At 34.4% G+C, this 19,624-nt stretch overlaps 1 protein-coding gene across 1 annotated transcript in view; it reads right to left on the bottom strand.

Annotated features, from left to right (window-relative positions):
* RICTOR (RPTOR independent companion of MTOR complex 2) overlaps positions 1 to 19,624 on the bottom strand; it is a 73,761-nt gene that overhangs the window by 21,886 nt on the left and 32,251 nt on the right. Inside the window, exons 7-25 of the mRNA XM_014875488.2 lie at positions 18,765 to 18,891; positions 17,723 to 17,892; positions 17,412 to 17,479; positions 16,238 to 16,305; positions 14,888 to 14,970; positions 14,176 to 14,263; positions 13,250 to 13,340; positions 13,039 to 13,105; positions 12,851 to 12,931; positions 11,433 to 11,533; positions 9,911 to 10,073; positions 9,403 to 9,504; positions 6,985 to 7,031; positions 4,116 to 4,251; positions 3,358 to 3,557; positions 2,286 to 2,412; positions 936 to 1,100; positions 414 to 490; positions 219 to 297 (exon numbers count right to left, since the gene is read on the bottom strand). Of these exons, the coding sequence (XP_014730974.1) occupies positions 219 to 297; positions 414 to 490; positions 936 to 1,100; positions 2,286 to 2,412; positions 3,358 to 3,557; positions 4,116 to 4,251; positions 6,985 to 7,031; positions 9,403 to 9,504; positions 9,911 to 10,073; positions 11,433 to 11,533; positions 12,851 to 12,931; positions 13,039 to 13,105; positions 13,250 to 13,340; positions 14,176 to 14,263; positions 14,888 to 14,970; positions 16,238 to 16,305; positions 17,412 to 17,479; positions 17,723 to 17,892; positions 18,765 to 18,891 (2,040 nt within the window). The remainder of the gene's footprint in view (positions 1 to 218; positions 298 to 413; positions 491 to 935; positions 1,101 to 2,285; positions 2,413 to 3,357; positions 3,558 to 4,115; positions 4,252 to 6,984; positions 7,032 to 9,402; positions 9,505 to 9,910; positions 10,074 to 11,432; positions 11,534 to 12,850; positions 12,932 to 13,038; positions 13,106 to 13,249; positions 13,341 to 14,175; positions 14,264 to 14,887; positions 14,971 to 16,237; positions 16,306 to 17,411; positions 17,480 to 17,722; positions 17,893 to 18,764; positions 18,892 to 19,624) is intronic.

Raw genomic sequence — 19,624 nt, 5'->3', positions numbered from 1 at the left:
TATAGAGGTCTTGGTAAGTCAAAAGCACACATCTATACAGAAGCTATGGAATTGTAAGTCTCTGTCAATCTTTTCCAGCAAAAATCTTATGTCACTGATGTAATAAATGTATTTGCATAAGCTTTACAGGTACATTAAAATGCAATTGTTTTTACGAATTGCTACTCTAAATCTGCATTCCTTCTCCTATCTAGCAAATATTTTCTTCTTAGCATTACCTTTTGCCACTTTTCCATCTGTTTTGTTACATAACCTCTTTCATTTAGATACGAAAACCCCTTTGGGATGGACAGAAATCTGTAAAAAACCATCAGACAGTTAACATTCTACTTTAAATAACTTCCAGAATTTGTATAAAAAGAACACTTATTTGTTTCCACAGCCAGAAGTCAAACAGCATATTCAACATTTACCTTAGGAGTAGAAGCAAACCCTTGTCTCCAAGATGAGAAAGAGCGGGTTTCATTTGGATAAGGGCATGAAGATTGGCCTAAAATAATTAAGAACACAGAAAGAGTATTTGAGCACTATATAATTCTGAAAACTGCAATAACTAGAACACTCCGCCTACAATGAAGCAGTAAGTATCAAGGTATAGAAGAAGTACCAAGTGCCAACTTAATCCTAGTATTACCAATTTTAGCTATCTTGTGTCGTTAAATATAAATTACTTTACAAGAAGTATAATGAAAAAAAAGTAAGTTGCAATTTGTATTTCAATACAGGTATAATCCAGAAGTCTATGTTTTCTTGTAAGTAATACTGCAATAGTTTCATCAAAGGGGTCTTATGAACTATTTTAAATCCATCAATGATCGAAAAAGGAAATCATCAGTCGGTTCTTGATTATTTGTACTTTGCTACTAGGGAAGGGGGTGGGGAAGAGCTTAAGAGCAGCATACCAAAAAGAAGTTAAAAAGAGAAGGGATGCTCACCTTGTCTTCACACGCCTCATCTAGAATATCAAGTGCCTCAGAAGAAATAGTTTTATTTTTATCATGTAACTGGGTCACCAGTAACTCAATCCCCCAGTTGCTGAAGAACTCTACATTAGCTCTCAGCAACACCCGTAAGTGTTTTGTTGCATACAACCTGCAGCTCTGCAAAGTAAGGAAAAAGGTTTCTTCAATGGAAGAAAAATAACTAACACAGTTCATGATTTTAGCTTCTAAAAATACCTTTCATTTATTGTATTTTGCAGCAAGCAACTGCGATGCACACCTTACCAAATAAAATTACAGTTTATTAGACAGCTATTTCTAGCTTAGCAAATGGGAAAATTGAATCTAAGATCACAAGTAAACCGGTCACCCTAAGTGTTTAATCCCATATCTTTTATTATTACATTATTTTGTAGAGATTTTAAAACCCAATTAAAAAAATTATAGTCAGTAGGGAGCTTTATCTTTCAATAAGTCAGTCCTTCAATCTCAACTATCTTCAATACTTTGACTCCACTCTTTATCCATAAGAATCATCATATCTTTGACAGTCTTAGAGAAATATCCTCAATTTATGTCCTCCTCTTCCAAAATACAGTGAGACATTTAAAGCTAGTACCTATATTTTTCTCTCTTGTATCTACTCTAGAACACATTCTGTCTGTTCAGACAAAAGAAACAACTTCATTTGAAGTAATGAACGTTCTTTAGTAGTTATATTTCAACCTCTCAGTTGTTATCTATCTCCCTGACATCAGTGCTTGCACGTCTAACAATGTTACCTTAAAAGTCAAGAGTTTCCTCTCCCAAATCCACCTAACTATATTTTTTTATCCCTATTCACCACCTTTGATTCAAGAGAACAAATCCCAACGCCTATTTCTGAACTAACCCTTCATTCCAGCAGGCATGACATCTACTTAACTCCAATGCCCTGAGTAAGCTCAATCATTCTCAGAACTGTATCTGCTACTAGAAGGCTAACATGCTTAGTGCTGCTAGGAATACAGATTTCTGTTTGTGACAACAATACCTTCAACAATAGATTTAAAACGCCACTGACCTAAACAATCACATTACACTTAGTTATACATATCAAGACTTAAGCCCCCATCATATATGAGAGAAAGCTCTAATTGAAGGAGTTAACTTCTTGAGCACAAACACAATACAGTGTATGAAGTTCACAACATGAACTACACTCATAGGAGTCTTATTTCTTTGAATACAAAAATAAGAACCCTTTTCATATATAACAGCTTAAAAATGAAGTCATACATCTTGAATAATAAAATAAATGTATAGAGGGCAATAACAAAGGAAGATAAGTTGAACTGAACTTACATCAGTAGCTGCTGTCAGGATTTTAGAAAGGATGACTCTTGCCAATCCATCTCTGCTATAATCCAGACTAGAAACAGTCAATTTTAACAAGTGATCTTGGTTCTTCAGAGAACAAAGATTAAGAAGACTGGGTGCATGGAAGGGACGGAAGAAGAAAATAAAACCAGTATTTGAACCCACTTGAACCATCAATAATTTGAACTTAAGTATTTTGAATTATACTTTTATTACTATAAATGTGGAATACAAAATATGTTCTTGTATGAAATGGAGTAACTTCAAATTGTTTTAACTATAAAGTCAAATAGGGATGAAATAATGCACTGAACTGCAAGCGGAAAACTCTAAACCAACATCTTTTATAACTGCTCTGCAAAAATTTTGTCAGCATATTCTGTGATTATATGTATAAAAATTAATGCTCATGAAGCTCTGTGAACAATTCTTCATTGTAAAACATTGTGCATAAAGCCTGCTTTCTAAAAATCAACAAACTTTTAAACTTGCTTTTGACTTTCTAAAAATCAACAAAATCAACAATAAAATATAGAGTACATGAAAATACTCGCATTTTTACTTAGAAATTTATCATATGTTGATAAACTAGTACTAGTCACTAGCCAATTTATTCTCAAAGGAAGCTAAGTTATTTCTACTGAAAAAATTTTGAGCTTCAGAACTTCACTCCAGTATAGTGGACTGAAGTTTTAGGTGCAATATACTTCAACATTTCACAGATAGTATGGTACCTGCCATTTTTTCATGGTTTATGTATTTTGCGTTTTGTTTGTTTTTTTATTTCCCCACACTGCATCTTTCAGTACACTATAATCCTTCCTGATACTCATCTCTGTCATACAGGTGTGGAAAGGAAAAAGGAAGCTGTTTATGCCATAATCATCTCTGTCTGCTTAGTAATGACAGACTAGAAGACCTTAGAAAAAAAATGGGGACCTTTACCTGTAACTACAACAAAATAACCTTAAAGTTTCCAGCTTTTCAGATGTGGCCTTCAAAGTTTAAAATTTACATAACTATTACACTATAATTCAAACCAAATAAAAGTACTCACCACTGAAACACATTACATTTTTCAAGCATTTTCACTCCATGAGGGTGACAAGATAAAGTACCAAAAAACAGGAAGTAGTGCTGGCTAAGGGTATTTAGTAACCCATTATTCTGAAGACTACGTTCAGGTTTCATGCCTGATGAAGAGTTGAGCCAAAGTACAATATCTTTAACCAATTCCTCCAGGTAACCTTGTCCATCCTAGCAAGACAAAGAGGAATATCATATGTTAGTAATAGAAATGTGTCTCTTCTCTACTGAAACTCATTACTTTAAATGTCTTAAAATGTACGAACACAACACAGACACAAAACAGAAATGCAGGCTGGAAAACAATTCAGACTAAAGAAAAAGTTTCAGGGCAAATAAAAGGTGCTAAGCATGAAAACATCTTAGGACTAATTCTCTCTTTCCAGGAAAAGGACAAAGTATTACTCAATGACATCATTCTTCTCTGACCTGAGGCACAAGTCTTTAGAACAAAAGAAGTAGTTAGAAAAGGAAGGTTATACACAGCATAGATAATAAAAAAAAAATCCTTCAAGCTCTAAGTTGCATTTAACAAAGCTTATTTAATAAAACTTCTACAAAAACATAGTCATCTTCCTCAATATTTCACATTGTATTTCTTAATTACACAGATGATTTGAGATTTAACACCCAAAATCTCAGAAGTCTTTACCAAAAATTAATTTTTCCAGGTGGCATTCAGAAAGATTACTCATTCTACTTCCAGTCTTGCAGCTGAAAATGTCTTACCTCCTCTGACTCAAGAAGAAATTCCGTAAATTGACAACCAACAACAGTGAGCTGCTTTGCCTTGGCATAGTCCAGATCCAAGTTAGCATAGAGTTTACTGCTAGGCTTGTAAAAATAGAGCAATCTTCTTACAAACCTATAGGAAGTAAACCAGAATTGGCTATTTTTCAGTATGATAAGGACACTCTCACGATATAAAATTAAGCTAGCAGAAAAAATGGATTCTATATAACTTGGTTTCTTGGCAATAAGTCTTAAAAATTTAACAAAAGAGTAGCAAGTAACAGTAGTGGCTCTATCCAATTTTAGAGATACTGTTGTACTGTGTGTTATAAAGGGTTTTCTATATCATGACTTAATATAAGCAAAGGAACTTAAAATCCCTATGCTCTCAGAAGCTATAGTTTCCGTCTCATTCTCATAATTTATTCCACTGTAATTTATCCTGTTGCAAGTTTCAAAGATGATATTACCTAGACTAACAAACAGCTTAGAAAAGAAATTTGTGACCTGAGTTTTCTTCAGCTATTATAGTTACTGCTACCGACAAAAAAACATTTTCTTGTTCTGACAGGAAAAAGTCTCGTTTATTCAGTAACACTATTTCCAAACATCTCGCTTAACCATTTCTGAAGCATAACACAGTGATTGCTAACACATTCTGAGACTTCTTAAAATCACAATAAACAATGCAGGTTGAGTTTTGCATCACAGGAATAAGTCAAAGGAGTAACAGGAATAACACAAAATATTTCATCAAAATATTACATCCATCAGATATGTTAGGCATTAAGAAATCTTAATTACAGAATTGCACACATATTTGAAAAAGTCAGAGTAATCCACTACCTGTAACTCCAAACACAGGACCAATTACAAAGGAAAGCTGCTTAATTAAGTTTTGTCATGTAAAATGTATTTTATTCTGGGTTACTAGCAATAAATATACATGAACATACAAATGTGTACAGGTATGTATCTATGTGTATCATTAACTCTGTATGTGTGTTTATCAATGTGCATGTGTTCAGTTTTTGGGCCCCTTGGCCCCTTCACTACAGGAAGGACATTGGAGTGAGTCCACAGAAGGGCAACAGAACTGGGACTAAGTCTGGAGCACAAGTCCAGTGAGAAGCAGCTGAGGGAGCAGGGGGTTTTAGCCTGGAGAAAGAGAGGCTTGGGGAGACCTTAGTGCTCTTTACAACTCCCTGACCAGGAGGCTGTACCCAGGTGGGAGTGGTCTCTTCTCCCAGGTGACAAGTGACAGAATGAGAGAAAAAGGCCTCAAGTTGCCACAAAGAAGTTTTGATTGCATATTAGGAAATATTTCTGGACTCGAAGAGCGGTCAGGCATTTGAACTGCCCAGGGAATTGTTGCAGCCACCACTTCGAGAGGGATTTAAAGGACATACAAACGTGACACTTGTAAACATGTTTTAGCAGTGAACAGCAGGACTTGATCTTTGAGGTCTTTGTCATGGTTCTGTGATGCTGTGTGTATATGTAAACTGCATGATTTGTATTTCTATGAAATTAAGAAATCTTTTAAAAAATATCTGGATTTCACTTCAGCAGCTGTAAGATCATCATAACAACAGTAACATTAAAGAAGAGATCAATTTATGGAATGAAAAATAAGTGTAATTTACACTTGAAAAACAAAGCGGCAAAAAATTTTTTATCGCCAGCAGAGAAACTAGAGAGATTTGGGGCCTAGTTACTTACAACTGAACAGGAGCAACAGCATTTAAAAGCCATTAAGCTCCCAATTCTGAAGAAAGGGACAATGAACTATAATAGAAGCTTCGCACCAATTCAATTCTAGATTTTTCTCAATTTATTTGGATAAATTATTTAGGCACTGAACAATGTTTGAGTGCAGCACAAAACCATGGAACAGGAACACTGTTCCACATGGGTAGGTTGAGGAGTATATGTTGGTGCCACAGTCAGAACTGCAGACACTGCTTTAAAGAAACAATGTTATAAACCACCAGATTTGGAAAATAATCCTTTACGCTGAAGTATAGACTGGCAATTAACGTTTCAGGAAAACCCCGAAAAAAAATCAAAATTCATTTATGGTCACGATAACAATGAGACTACTGCTTATGCTGTAAATACTTCAGAAAAGTACCCTGACTACTTCTGGTAAAAATTTATAACAGAGTCATACAAGACTTTCAGCATATATACTATTTTTTGGGTTTTCCCCCAGTTCAGGAGGAAGCTTTTCATGCCTACAAATACAGACCTATTCTTCAAAAAAACGTAATCTCTGTCTGAAACACATGCTAAAAGGCACATCCAAGAACTAATTAAAAACACTATGACCACACAAGCACAAAAGTAATAAAAACATCTTACTGACCACAGACATGAAAGGAACACCAGAGCTGTACTGGAGGACTTTTGTTTGTTTTGTGTTTTTTTTCCCTTACACATGCTTCGCTTGCCTTTAATAGCAACTAGAAATAATTTCCTCTTGGTTTTTGATGAAAGCTGTAGTTAAAAAACTGTACAACTGTAGACTTAACTCTGTAAAAATTTTCCAAGCTCTGACATAAAAGAGTCCTGTCTGAAATATCAAGCAGTAACATTCCTAAGGTTTAAAATTAAATTTAGCATTTGCAAAGGTGGCATGACTCCTAAGGGACAAAATATATAAAGTACCTGCACACAGAAAAGAAGCTTAAACACCTGCTTATTTAAAGCAAAACTTGCAACTTAATTATACAAATTTACACCTCAGCTTATCTATAATTAAGTTTCAGAAATGTGATATATCTAGGGAGTGTTTTTTTGCAATAGTAAAAAACAGTTTTCCAAATTTATTTCTTCAAAGAAAGTCTACATGATTTTTACATACCTGTGCAACTGTTCATCTTTGTAGTTCCTTAGATTTATATTTGGCCACTAGAAAAAAACAGCAAATCTAGCATTATATATGAAACTTGTACAATAGTCCTTGATTAGTCAGTAAAAATCACTTATTTCTATCAGTTGTATTTACCTAATAATTAGAAAGTTTTCTCGCACCTAATGTTACATCTTAAAAAAGACATTATTTTATTGAAAAGCCCACACTGTCTGCTTCAAGAATTGCTCATTTCTTTTCTAGAGAAGGACAGGTAATGCTGGTCACGTGCCACATGTGCAAGACCACAATTCTAATGAAAACAAAAAAACTACAAGAAACTGATGAAAAACAAACAGTTTTGCCTAATTTCTTTTCTGCAAATAACAAAAAAAATTTATAAGCATAACTAAATAATTTTTGGCTGCTGTTTTGAATATTCATCAAATTTGGTTTAAAAGTTATCATTATTCTGTCACAGATCACGTAAGCGGTGCTTATTAAAATGGTATTTAAACTTCCTTATTGATACTTTGTAAGATGTCTTAAGAAGGACCACATGAAAAATAACACTCCTTTCTTCATTACACTTTCCTCTGTTTTTATGGCCATCTGTTGTCTCTATGGTTTCAGATTTCTTTGTGTTGCTACTAGTGATTATCTTCCAGTCAGGAATAGAAAAAGTGCATCAAACATTCTTCTTTCCTACCTATGTGACACAGTTCTACATTTCCAGTTGGTATTCCAATATTAAGACACACACCACACTAGTTAATGATTAGTAAAACTGACTACACCAAGTAACAGTGCCAGATTCAGATGAAGCTGACACTTTTGCCTCTCTTTTAGCAGCTTAGACAGCAAGCTGAGCAAGTGAAAAGGTAGGAAGGCACCACCTGAGATGAACACAATGAGGTGGTTAGAGAGCTGATGCTCCACAGACACAAGGCTACAACAGACAAGGGGGAGGTGAGCAACCACATGAGATAACAAATTTCAGACCCTGGGATCTGGATCCTGCTCATTAGAGGACTAAAGACGACCACTCTGGTAACATTATCCCAGTTTATGCTGGTGTTACACAGGAACAGAAATGGTTAGGAGTAAGTCAGAAAACACACAACGCTTCTCATTCACAAAGAAGTCCCCAATTTTCAGACATTAGGAACTCTTTGACAGGACACTAGAAAATACATTGCTGGGGAGGTCTGAGATGGCAGAGAAACTGGCTGTTTGACACAAATTTCAGTTTAAAAAAACCCAAAACACATTAGAGGTCAACTACATAAGGCTTCCACTGTCAAAATACTACACAGACTAATTAACAGTGAGATTCTGAAAAACAGGTGTCTGATAATATCTTTAATACGCAATCAAAGTATCTATGACTAATAATAGTTATCTAGTAACCCAGTACATCTTATAATGGCAGTTAAAAAGTCTGTAAACAGTGAAATCTGCTGGAGCAAAGCTACTGTCATATACATATTCAGGTCTTTATACCAGACAGATTCTTGCTCTTTCAACTTTATCGGTCCCTGAAAAAAAGGCACAGAAATATTTAGTTTCTTTTCTTTTTCTCAAAAAACACAACATAGTCTTGATTATGACTGTCACCATTAATCCTTTTTTTGTACTTTCACCATCTTTATAACAACACAGAAAAGAAGACAGTAAAAGAATGCTACTTAGCTGAAGGATGGCTTTGATGCACAGAATGACATTTTGGAGCAATTTTGGTTTGAAGACTACACTAAGTATTCAGAAAGTTTTCTTAGTCAAGCAAAGTATTACAAAAAGAGATAATATCTTAAAATCTACACATTAAATATATTTAATATATTTAAAACAATGCCCCTCACCCCATTAGGTATTTCTTTTATGATGTAAAAAGAAATTAATTCTGTCATTAAATTGATGCTACAGAAGTATTTGTATTAGTTCCAAACATCCAATGAAGTTCTCATACATGGTTCAATCTAAGCATATGAAGTTTGATCTAGAACCCATCTCTTACTATAACCTTCAGCTCACATTATTTTTAAAAAATCTGCTATGAATCTGAACATAGCAGTATCCCTCTGCAGTCTGAAGTATTAGCAGCTTTAAAGACCATATACCTAATTCTATAAAGTTGATTTCTAAATTCTATAAAGTTGATTTCTACACAAATAAAGACACAGAGCATTTAATATATGCTTCTTTGAAAAACTGTATATTTAACTATTGTGTGTTCTTGAATATAGTTTAAGGGTGGTATATAAAGAGACTATAGCACTGACTAAACCCAGGAGATTCTAATTTCCTGAAATAAAACAAATCATTACATGCACTCTGGAATGAGTATTAGAAAGTCAAAGCTCACATGTGAATCAGACTTTTTCCCCAAACAATTTCTTAAACATATTATCATGGCCTTTATAAGCTCACCTTCAGTATGGTCCCTATTAGATTCCAGTTCCAATCCAGGTTCTCTTTGTGATTGAGAACTTGGCTGTCTCGAAGATTCATGATGAGTGCTTCTTCTGTGTCCTGGAACACAGACATGAAAAATTACAGCAGGTTTCCCTGCATCGTTTTTTTCAGTCTTGCCACATGAAATACTTACTGCTTGTGTAAAAATCATTAAAAGGGGTGTTTTTCACAGTAATGTGCATTTGAAGGTAATTTTTTTGGTTACAAGACTGCATTAAGAACCTAAAAATAAGAGATTACAACTGGTCGCAAAAAGCATTAAAAGTTGTTGAAATTTCAGCCCTCAATTTCTAGAAATGCAATTTAGTATCCACAAGTACCCGCAAGACAAATGAGATACAAAAACACGACATAGAATCACACAAATGGTTCTGATTTACACTGAGTGAAGCTTGAGGGGTGCAATCCAAGTCTCCAGAACACAGTGTCAAATTCAGGTTTGAAAAATGAATTATCGTAATACCTTTAAAATAAAGATGTCTTTCTGCACACGGTACTGATCCCTTTTTTGGTGTGTTGAGATTGCTTTCTGAATAATATGATCTAAATGGAGGCTGTAAGGTTTAGGGCCTCTTTTCTTCATCTCGTGAAAACGTTTTAAGCAGTTGAGTGCTGCACTTGCTCGCCTAATAGAAAAAAAAAAAATTATCATTTGGGTTTGGCAATTGTTACCAGACTAAAGGGGATCACTGCCTCCTGAGTAAACAGTTCAAGAAAGATCTCACCAACAATTCTGAAGCAAAGAAAATTATTTTCTTGAGATACATTTTTATACATCTGCAAGATTCAGTCTCATATTGAAATTATACAGAAAATTATCTTTTAGAGTTTCTAAGCACTGAAGTATTATCCTTACTGACAACTTTTCTGCTGCTCTGCAAACAGTGCTGTCTGTCACAGTTCAGAGAGAATATTGTAAAGTTTAAAGTTGATTTCCATTGTGAGATGTCACAGTAGATCAACATCCTGCAGTGAAACTGGTAGTTGAGAGCACTAGCTTCAACTCAGAGTAACAAAGTGTCTTTCACACATTCTCATCCCCGCCCAGCAAGGGTGGCAGTAGCATCAATAGTACACTTCCTGCGCTTATATCTAAACAGTTCGGCAACAGCGTGTTTCTGTTTTCTGGGAAAAGATAGGGAGTAACAAAAACGACAACCAAGAGTAAACCCAGTTAATTACAAAACAGTAGTAGTAGAAAGAAGCCCCACCTACTGAGCAAATAAAAATAAGGAAGTGTAAAAAAAGAGGAGTTAAGTCTATCTTTCTTCCTCATACACAAAAATTGTCATGGTGTAGGAGAGTACTTATTTTATTTTCAAAAAAGTACCTTTGGATTCAGTCACTTATCTGAATAATTAAAATTTAATCTGTAACACAGATTACAGTTTTTCAGACTATAAAGCAGAGTGCAGAGTGCTGACCAATGCCAAGATCCTCAAAAAAGTCTTCTGAAAAATCACTCTTTCAACAGAAAAGGGAATTCTTACTACTCTATCAGGTATGCCTTTTTTTGAAAACGAATGGTGTCACTGCACATCAAAATCTTTCACTGGCATATATGAAGCCTTCAAAAGTAAAAAAACAGAAAAGCACTGCACTTTTAGGAAGCACTCCACAAGCAGCATTTATCATTTTACACTAGAAGTTTGAAAAAATGCTGAAATTTATCACTGAGAACACAATGAAGGACAGAACATTATGATACACTGATCAGAATACTGATCTGACAAGACAGATCAGAAACGGCAAGAGTAATTAACAAATACATTTTTACAGGTAGAAGAAACTTCAACACTGTCAATTTGTCTTCTACAAAGAAAAGCAACTAAGAACAAAAAGTAGGAGAAATACATATTTAAGACATGTGACTTTATCAAATTATTTTACTTCTTCCATTAGGAAGTTTCAATTGCACAAAGTACCCATAAGAAGACATTTTGTGACAGAACTTCATGCTTTCAAATGTAACATAGAATTCTTACAGTCTTTTCTCTTTCATGATGTCAAAGGATGCAGCCATATTCATCAGTGTTGGTAAGCAGTGCAAGTGATGGCTGTGAGAATGAGGAAGAATTGTATTTGCCTACAAAAAAACCCAATAAAAGACCAGTTAGAAAAAGTTATTACAACAATTTCATCCATCTTTTTAGGATCAACATTTAAAGAAGCTACCGCTTTTCACAAGATTTTCACAAATTTGTGACAACAAAATTACCTTTTGCTTAATGTCAGAGCATAATTACACACTATTTTGAATTTGTGATCTAGCTAATCAAGCTGAATTACACTAGAAAGTAGGTAGAAACAACTTCAGATTTTTATAATAAATATTGTTTCCACTGCAGTTCAAGCTGTAACTTGCAAACACCTGCAAAGCATCAGATGTGCTTATGTCATACGCATAAAAGTAGTAAAAAACCCTAAAATCAGAAATGCAATTAAAGCTGATAATTTCTACTAAAGCTTTACTGCACAAGAAACCCTGATTAATTAGCATAACATTCTAAGTTAGTGGACATTTAACTGTTTTTAATAAATACATGTAGTTCTGCAAATATTTTTGGAAACTAAAGAACAAGAAGATGAAGAAATTACTTACATTTCCAAACACTAAATAAGCAGATAATTATTTTTTTTCAGTTTTAGAGAAACAGTAGTCATATCCGTTTAACAGCCCATCTCTTCAGAAAATCAAAAAATATCTGTGCTTTACAGAATACTCCAATGTGAGTTAACAATCACTCCCATTCAAAAGTATTCAGAAAACCAGAAAAAAAGCATATAATATTATAAAAAGCGAAGGCTGAATGTAGCACTGGAGTGTTTATGAAAACAGTATCATCATCTCAGTAAAAGATTAGTTTAAGAGAGAAAAGATACTGTAAAAGCTATCTTAGGTACACAGAAGTGTAAAGAAGCTTAAGTTTCCCTGCAGCAGGAGCACTCCACCAAGATGGAGCTGCCTGAATGAGAAACATCAAGTACCAAAAGCACATCAAGCTGAATATGAAAAACTTTTCATCTGTCTCCCCTGTCAGAAGACTGCTGACTATCATTCTAAGAAAAGCAAAAATTAGCAGTGGTCCTTTTCCTAAACACAGTTATTACTGGGTGCATTTGCAGGGTTCCAGCTTAAAATACAACTGCTGCTATGGCAAGAAAGTGTCCTGGTGAGAGTCAGAGCTACAGATAGCCTTGGAGCAGGATCTCTAGCACTTTCAGTACTTTCAAACAATCTTCCTATTGAATAATACTGGTTTTAATATATAAAGTGTCAGAAGACATAATGTGAAATTAATCCACTATTGAGATGAAAACTACATGTTTCAAGCCTAGAATACAATTTAATTCTATAATAGCAAATACCTATCTACAAGTAGTTACAAAGAGTGGTATTTACCATGTGCAAAAGCTCTCCCAAAAGTATAGTTGCTCTGACAGATACATGGTCATCACTGCTTGTGATCACTTCAACCAGACCCTTCAAAAAGCAAAAAAATATTACAACATTTAATGTGTAACATCTTACTTGAATTCTTGCAGGAAAAAAGTAGCAAGTATCTATTAAAACTGAAAGTCATTAGTTACCTCTAGAAGTCCATTGGTAATAAAAGCAGAAAGCACTAAAGCCAAGTAATTGTCCATGAGATCAGGCCTAAAGAGGAAAAAAGTATGGAAACAGTTTAGAAAGCACATTTCTTACTATTCTTGCAAGAAAACAAGAAATGTTTTGTGCACACTGCCACAAAACAAAACATGAAGAATGGTTTAGACTAAGTTAAGTTCATTAAAGTCTCACCTTGATCTGGCTCGATGGGGTAGAACAGTTTTAGCCTCAGCAGCTACAAAGCCATCAGAAAGTCTCCAGCAGTCTTGAAATCTTCCTGGATCTAGAACAAGAAAATACGGACAAATGGTAATTATAATTATTGGCTTTCACTGTATTATTTTAGTGGCAGTCAGTATGTAAATAATAATCTTTGTCCACAAATGGTATTTCAGGTGGTTTCAAATTACAGAAAATTTTGTCAGAGGGGATCTCTATCAAGTCCTGAACAAAGCAAGGGTACCTGGCAAGCCAGGACCAAGATTGTATCTAAGTGTCAACAAAAACAGTGATATTTCCATTTCATAAACACATTAAATATGTTTAACAGAAAATACCATTAGCACCTCAAATGTTACAAGGTGCATCCATATATAGAAGTAGCAAGCTTCCAACAAAGAATGATTTATTTACTTATAAATTTTTAAAAGTAGGTAATTCTCTTGGGTTTACAAAGGTATAATTCTAAAGGTAAAATAATAACTTGGTTAAATTTAACAACATGAAAAAGAATGCACTTGCCCTCAAAAAAGCAGAAGTCAAGGACAATGGGGACAGCTAACAGACAATATATAGGACTGCCTAATAACTTTTCTGTAGTACTAACTAACACATTCACCAATTCTGAGTACTCCTAACAGTTCAAAGAAGTCTAATCTGTAGTGCTCACCTAACAGTCTTTTGTGTTAATCCAAACTAAGCTGATCTTTCATCAAACTTACAACACTTAACAGGTAATAAAGAATTTTAAACAGGACTTCAGAGCACCAAATATATTATTCAGTGATAACACAGTTAACACTAAGGCAATTTACAATACACAGGAGACAGCTAAGGTTTCAAATTTGTATAGGACCTTAATAGACAGAATTCTTATGTCATCTGTTTTAAATACTTACCTACACTGAGAAGTGCCTCAATAAATTCTTCTGCAATAACAGGGAGAGGAAGGCGAAATATATCGTAGAGAACTTCAAGCAGACCTCGCTACCAAAGAAAACGTAACACAACAGAATTTTACATTTACAGAATTGTCCCTTTTTTCACTATTAATATTGACCTACAGTGCTAACAGTGATATATTTGTTGTGGTGTTTTTTTTTTTCACAAACTGAAATAAACTGGAGAAGAGAGGAAGGGGCTTTTCTACTTTTGAATTGTCCCTTATTGTCACTATGAATGCCATAGTAGGTTCAGGTTACTTGGTTTGCAGATTTTTAGAATAGTTATATCTGGAACCATCAACTTCTATCTAGTAAGTTTAACTTGTGAAGAAATATTTTTATTTACCTGGAATTCAACTTTGGTTATTATGCTTCAAACTTGCAACTGCAGCTACTGTAAACGTGCTTTGATTTGTCAATAGAATAAAAATTACTTTATGTACTTTTCTCTCCTCCATTTTGTCACACATACATAGTGTCCTTCCACATCTCAGAGGAATTTTGTAACAGAATTACAGACTTGAACTTTGGATGTTAAATAAACTCAAGAACAGCTGTCTCATAACTGGAGTCTGTGTTTATTTATACCATTAATATGTTAAAAATAATAACTTAATTAAAGTTTTAAGTATTATTCCTATATCAGTACTAAATATTCACCACCTACCCGGATTTCCATGTTTGGTATACAGAGTACCCCAATAAGAGACTGAATCCCAGAATTTCCAGGTTTGCAAAGGCTGATAATACCTAGAAAACATGAAATAATATAATAATATTCCCTCATCAACAAAAGAAAGGATAATAGACGCGTTGTTAAATTAGATTTCCAGGTTGAAAACAAGCACACATGAAAAATATTACTAATCATAAACATTTTCACCTTTATAATATCATCCCCTTGCCAATCAATAACATTTAACAAAATTTCATAATCACAGAACTTTATCTCCTCATTTTACAATTGCGCTACTTTTGTCCTTCCTACTGTGAACAGTACTCAAAATTCATCTGCGAAAACTACATACATATGGAAGAAATGACAAAAAGACAAAACTGTCTGTAATGAGTAACTCTTAAGCCTGAAAGGTTTTCATCAACCGAGCAGAACTGTAAGGAATTTTAATCAAAAGTTGTATCTTAACCAAACAAATTAATTCATTTCCTTTTAGTCTCTGGTGAATTCTAACAGCTCTTAGATCTAAGGGCCTGAGTCTAGGAAGATGCAGTTACACCTATCAGGAACTGTTTTCTGGAAGTTTCAAAGTCATCACATGCTTCCTCTCCAATCATGTGAGAACACACAAGAAACTTGAAGGATACCTGGATATTAAAATTAAGCTTAGTGATCATTTTCAGAACTTAAAAAATAACACCAATGGTGTCACAGAACAGCCTAAGTGGAAAAATCCCACTCAAAATTGTGTTAAATGTTTACATTAAGTGATTTACATTTGCAGGACAGTGTCTTGACAAAAAAAAGCAATCCTCGAGGCAATACCTTCATCTTCCATACGGAAATATCACAGAGAAAGAATTTAGTAAAATGAAAAAAATTACTTTTAGGATTTAGACATGTCTTCTACGTGAAAAAATGCAAATTATGTCCATTTCTAATTTGTCTTCAGCTATGGCAGCTGGTAAAAGCAGGAAAAGCATTTGCCAATATCTCTTAACACAGACAAAACGATTTCATTTACAGTGGCAGAACCATCTCAAATGTAAATTCTTATGATATGATGTTATTTTAAACATCCTTTCACCCATTAGATCTCAAAAATGACCATCAAGATGTAATTTTTTCAGGGAGGGGGAAAGCTGTGCCTTGTCAGGAGTCCAAGAAAACTAGTTTTTGCATTCTGCAATTTTACAGTATTAAAACACATATTAAGTAGCACCGTAGGAAGGTATTGATAGAAATTAGACCTATCAGATGAGTCAGATCCTATGTCATTTATACTAGAAAGTAAAATCACACTTCCAATCATTCAGTTTCAAATAAATAAACAAATCTTACCTGCCCATGATCGAAATGCTGCCACTATTCCCATTTTACTAGCTAGGAATCGTGCTTCTCTGTCCTCTCTGCCATTAAAACAACAAATGTCACAATGTAGATAATAATTACAAAATAAACAGTATTAGAGAATTATTATTATTACAGTATTATTATTAAATGATAGTTAACTGAGATGGGGGACAAAATCCAATGTAAAATAAATATTTTATGTATGCATATATATGTACATATGTATTTACACAATGTATATATACAGAGAAAAGGTTTCTAATTTTTAATTATTGTTACTTTTCCTCTTCCAGGGGAGTTTCCACAGGAGAAGGATAACATCAAAAACACCTACAGGGGTCATATTAATCATTCTGTACCTCCACTGACACTAAGTCTACAGCAGAGATGTAAAGATTTGGACCTTATTCAGTTATGTAGACCTAAGCATCTGATCCCATTTGATAATTAAAAAATCCTGAATAATTCAAGTTGGAAGACATCTCAGGAGATCAAAAAGTCACCAGTTATCAAACTAGGCCAGAAACATAGGATGCTTTGGGTTGGAAGGCACCTTTAAAGGTCATCTAGTTCAACTCCTCTGTAAGAACTCAACAAATGCAGTGCGTAGCACACATTCCTTTTACAGTGTCCAGAGCTTTAGGAGGTATACAAGCTTCTGTAATTCAGCTTGGATTATCTGCAAAAAAACTCAAGGCTTTATCCAGCTGGGTGCTAGAAACTCTCAGGAATGGAGGCAGCAGGACCTCTCTGGACAACCTACTCTAACTCTTGACCAACCACATATAAAATCATCTTCCCTGCCACTTACAGAAAGTTGAAATCTTTCTGGCTTCAATTTGTCTCTGTTGTTTCTTGTCCTCCCACTTTACACCACTATTAAGAGCCCTAGCTACATCATCTTGAAAGCATTTTCAGAGGAAGTAAAAACGTCGTTATTCAGCAGAGGGCTCCCTCGACCCTCTCCTCTGTAGGCTAAAGAAGCCCTTTAAAATCTTAAATGCTTAACAGTATTTTAGAAAACTGTACTCTGGCCTACTGTATTCAACTTCTAGAAATTTAGTAATGGAATAATATTGGAATTAATGTTTGGGAGGAAGAACAGCTTAATTCCAATACTATGAACATAACTGATAGCACAAGTAGCAGCAGTAACACTTACTTGAGCTGTCCTTCTGCTGTGTCTGGATTATGCCTGTAGTGAAAATCTGTGTAAGGGGCTAAAATTCGCTAAACAAAAGAAAGATATGCATTACTTTCACATGAAAACACAGTTGAATCACCACTGCCCTTTCCTCAGTCCCACTCCAAACTGTTGGATTATTCCTGATTCATACATCTTAGGCTCTTAGCCTGAAACATTATCTTTTAGACACTCTGCACTAACACAAAAGAAATCTGAGACAAAAGTAAAACATTTTAATGAGTAATAGTGTTTAATTTCAGTCACTAAACAAGTAAAACTGCACTCACCTCTAATTCTACATCTGCTCGCACATACTGTCGGGTCTTTGGATGATTAATGAGGTGCAAAACTGTAGTTATCAGAGCCTCATTTATTCGGCTTAGCTGACAGTCAATCACATTTTTCAAGATGGTACTTAAACCACCCCGAAGAGCCACCACCTCAGGATTCTGAAGTGCTAGATAAAGGAAAACAAGTCGTTTTGGCCAGTGATTGAAGATAAAACACTTCGCGGCATACGACAAACTTGCCATCTCAAGTATGGAGATCTTATTTATCCTGAACACTGCTGAGGCACATGTAAAGCTTTTAATGGAACTGGCTGACACTGGCAATGAATTGCAATTTTGGATTAATTTACCATACACAAAAATACTGGTCACTCAATCTCCAGCCATTTCTCAACTTAACTCCCAACCAAGTTCCCATATAGTGGTTTCTGGATTTCCCCATAAAGAGTTTTTATGCTTCACAGAACCGACAAAGATAAAATATTTATACTGAAGTAAGAGTAATATTTTGTTTATTTCTTTAAAACAGAAGCTTTAATCTTGAAAACAAATTGCTGAAGTTATTTCCCTGAAGTTATGCTGAAATTATGATTGATTTTGAAAACCTTCAAAAATCAGCAGCCAAATGAAAGTTTAGGGAGCTAGTATAAACCACTGTCCCGATAACTACAGTAGTCACCCCAAAAATTTTTATAAAGGAAAATACTCTGTAGTTCTCAGAACTCTTCAAAATTTGTCAGCATCATGTGTATGGAAATCTCCCTATTTCAAATCCATTAGTTTAAGGAACACCAACCGCAGTAGAGAAATGTTTTTAAGGCAAACCAAAAACTGTCAAGTCTTGAAAGAAAGATGAAAACCTGAAACCTTTGCCTAGGATACATCGATAGATTTTAAATAATTTTGGTTTATATCATGCTAATAACCAAAATCCATGAAACTGACAATAAGAACACTTAATATCTAATTCCTTATAAAAAAAATACTGTGAATGACAACCATATCAAAACTGAACATGAATTAAGAAAAATCATCTTACCTAGTTCACAGATAATGGCTATACATGCTCGAACCATTCTGTCTCTTTCTTGAAGACCATCATTTCCAACTGCTATCAAAGAATTAGTAATAGAACTGGGGAACAATGAAGCATTCACAGTGATCATCTGCCGAAAAGGAAAGAAAAAGTCCTCTGATTTCTTTATATTTCTCTAAATACTCTTACATATTTACCAGCATTCTGTTCCCTACATACAGTTAGACAGAGTAGTCCATTTATTACTTGGTCGTATCTGGTGAATCTTCACAATTTTTTCTTTTGCTCTTGAAATTTTTTCCATTTCAATTTCTTTGTCAATTACCATTCTCTTCTTGCTTCAGTTTTTGATTTTTATATTATATCTTAATAAGAAATAATTTAAAAGATGTTTTTTGCAGTGAGAATTAAGACTAGTTTCATCATAGTTTTTTTTTTCCCAAGAATCTCTTTATTGACAAAGAACATTATCCAATGACACAGAGTAGACTACAAACTCATCTTTTATTAAGGACATTCTGCACCACACAAAGCCTCAACTGTAAGCCTGGAACATTCAGAATTCACACCAGATTAAGGAGCAAAATGTATTAAAGGTAAGGAAAGACACTTCTCAACAACCAATACCACCAACTCTTCACTGTCCCCCAAGTCAGGCTTTTATTATAAAGGCTGAGCAACTGCTTGTTCACATTTTTTCAATTTGTGAATATTAAATACACATATCCTTCCGGAGCAAGAATATCACTAAACAGATGTATTACTAAGGAGGAAGCAGGTTTTTGTCTGGCTGCCTAAAAAGGGAACAGTGCAATCTTTTATAGCCCAATCAGCCATGTCACCTTTTTCTCTCTCTTCTCTTT

Source organism: Sturnus vulgaris, chromosome Z (genome assembly GCF_052056855.1).
Source record: "Sturnus vulgaris isolate bStuVul1 chromosome Z, bStuVul1.hap1, whole genome shotgun sequence".
Lineage (NCBI taxonomy): Eukaryota > Metazoa > Chordata > Aves > Passeriformes > Sturnidae > Sturnus > Sturnus vulgaris.
Note: the sequence above shows the minus strand (reverse complement) of the source record. Positions and strands in the feature narration are given on the sequence as shown.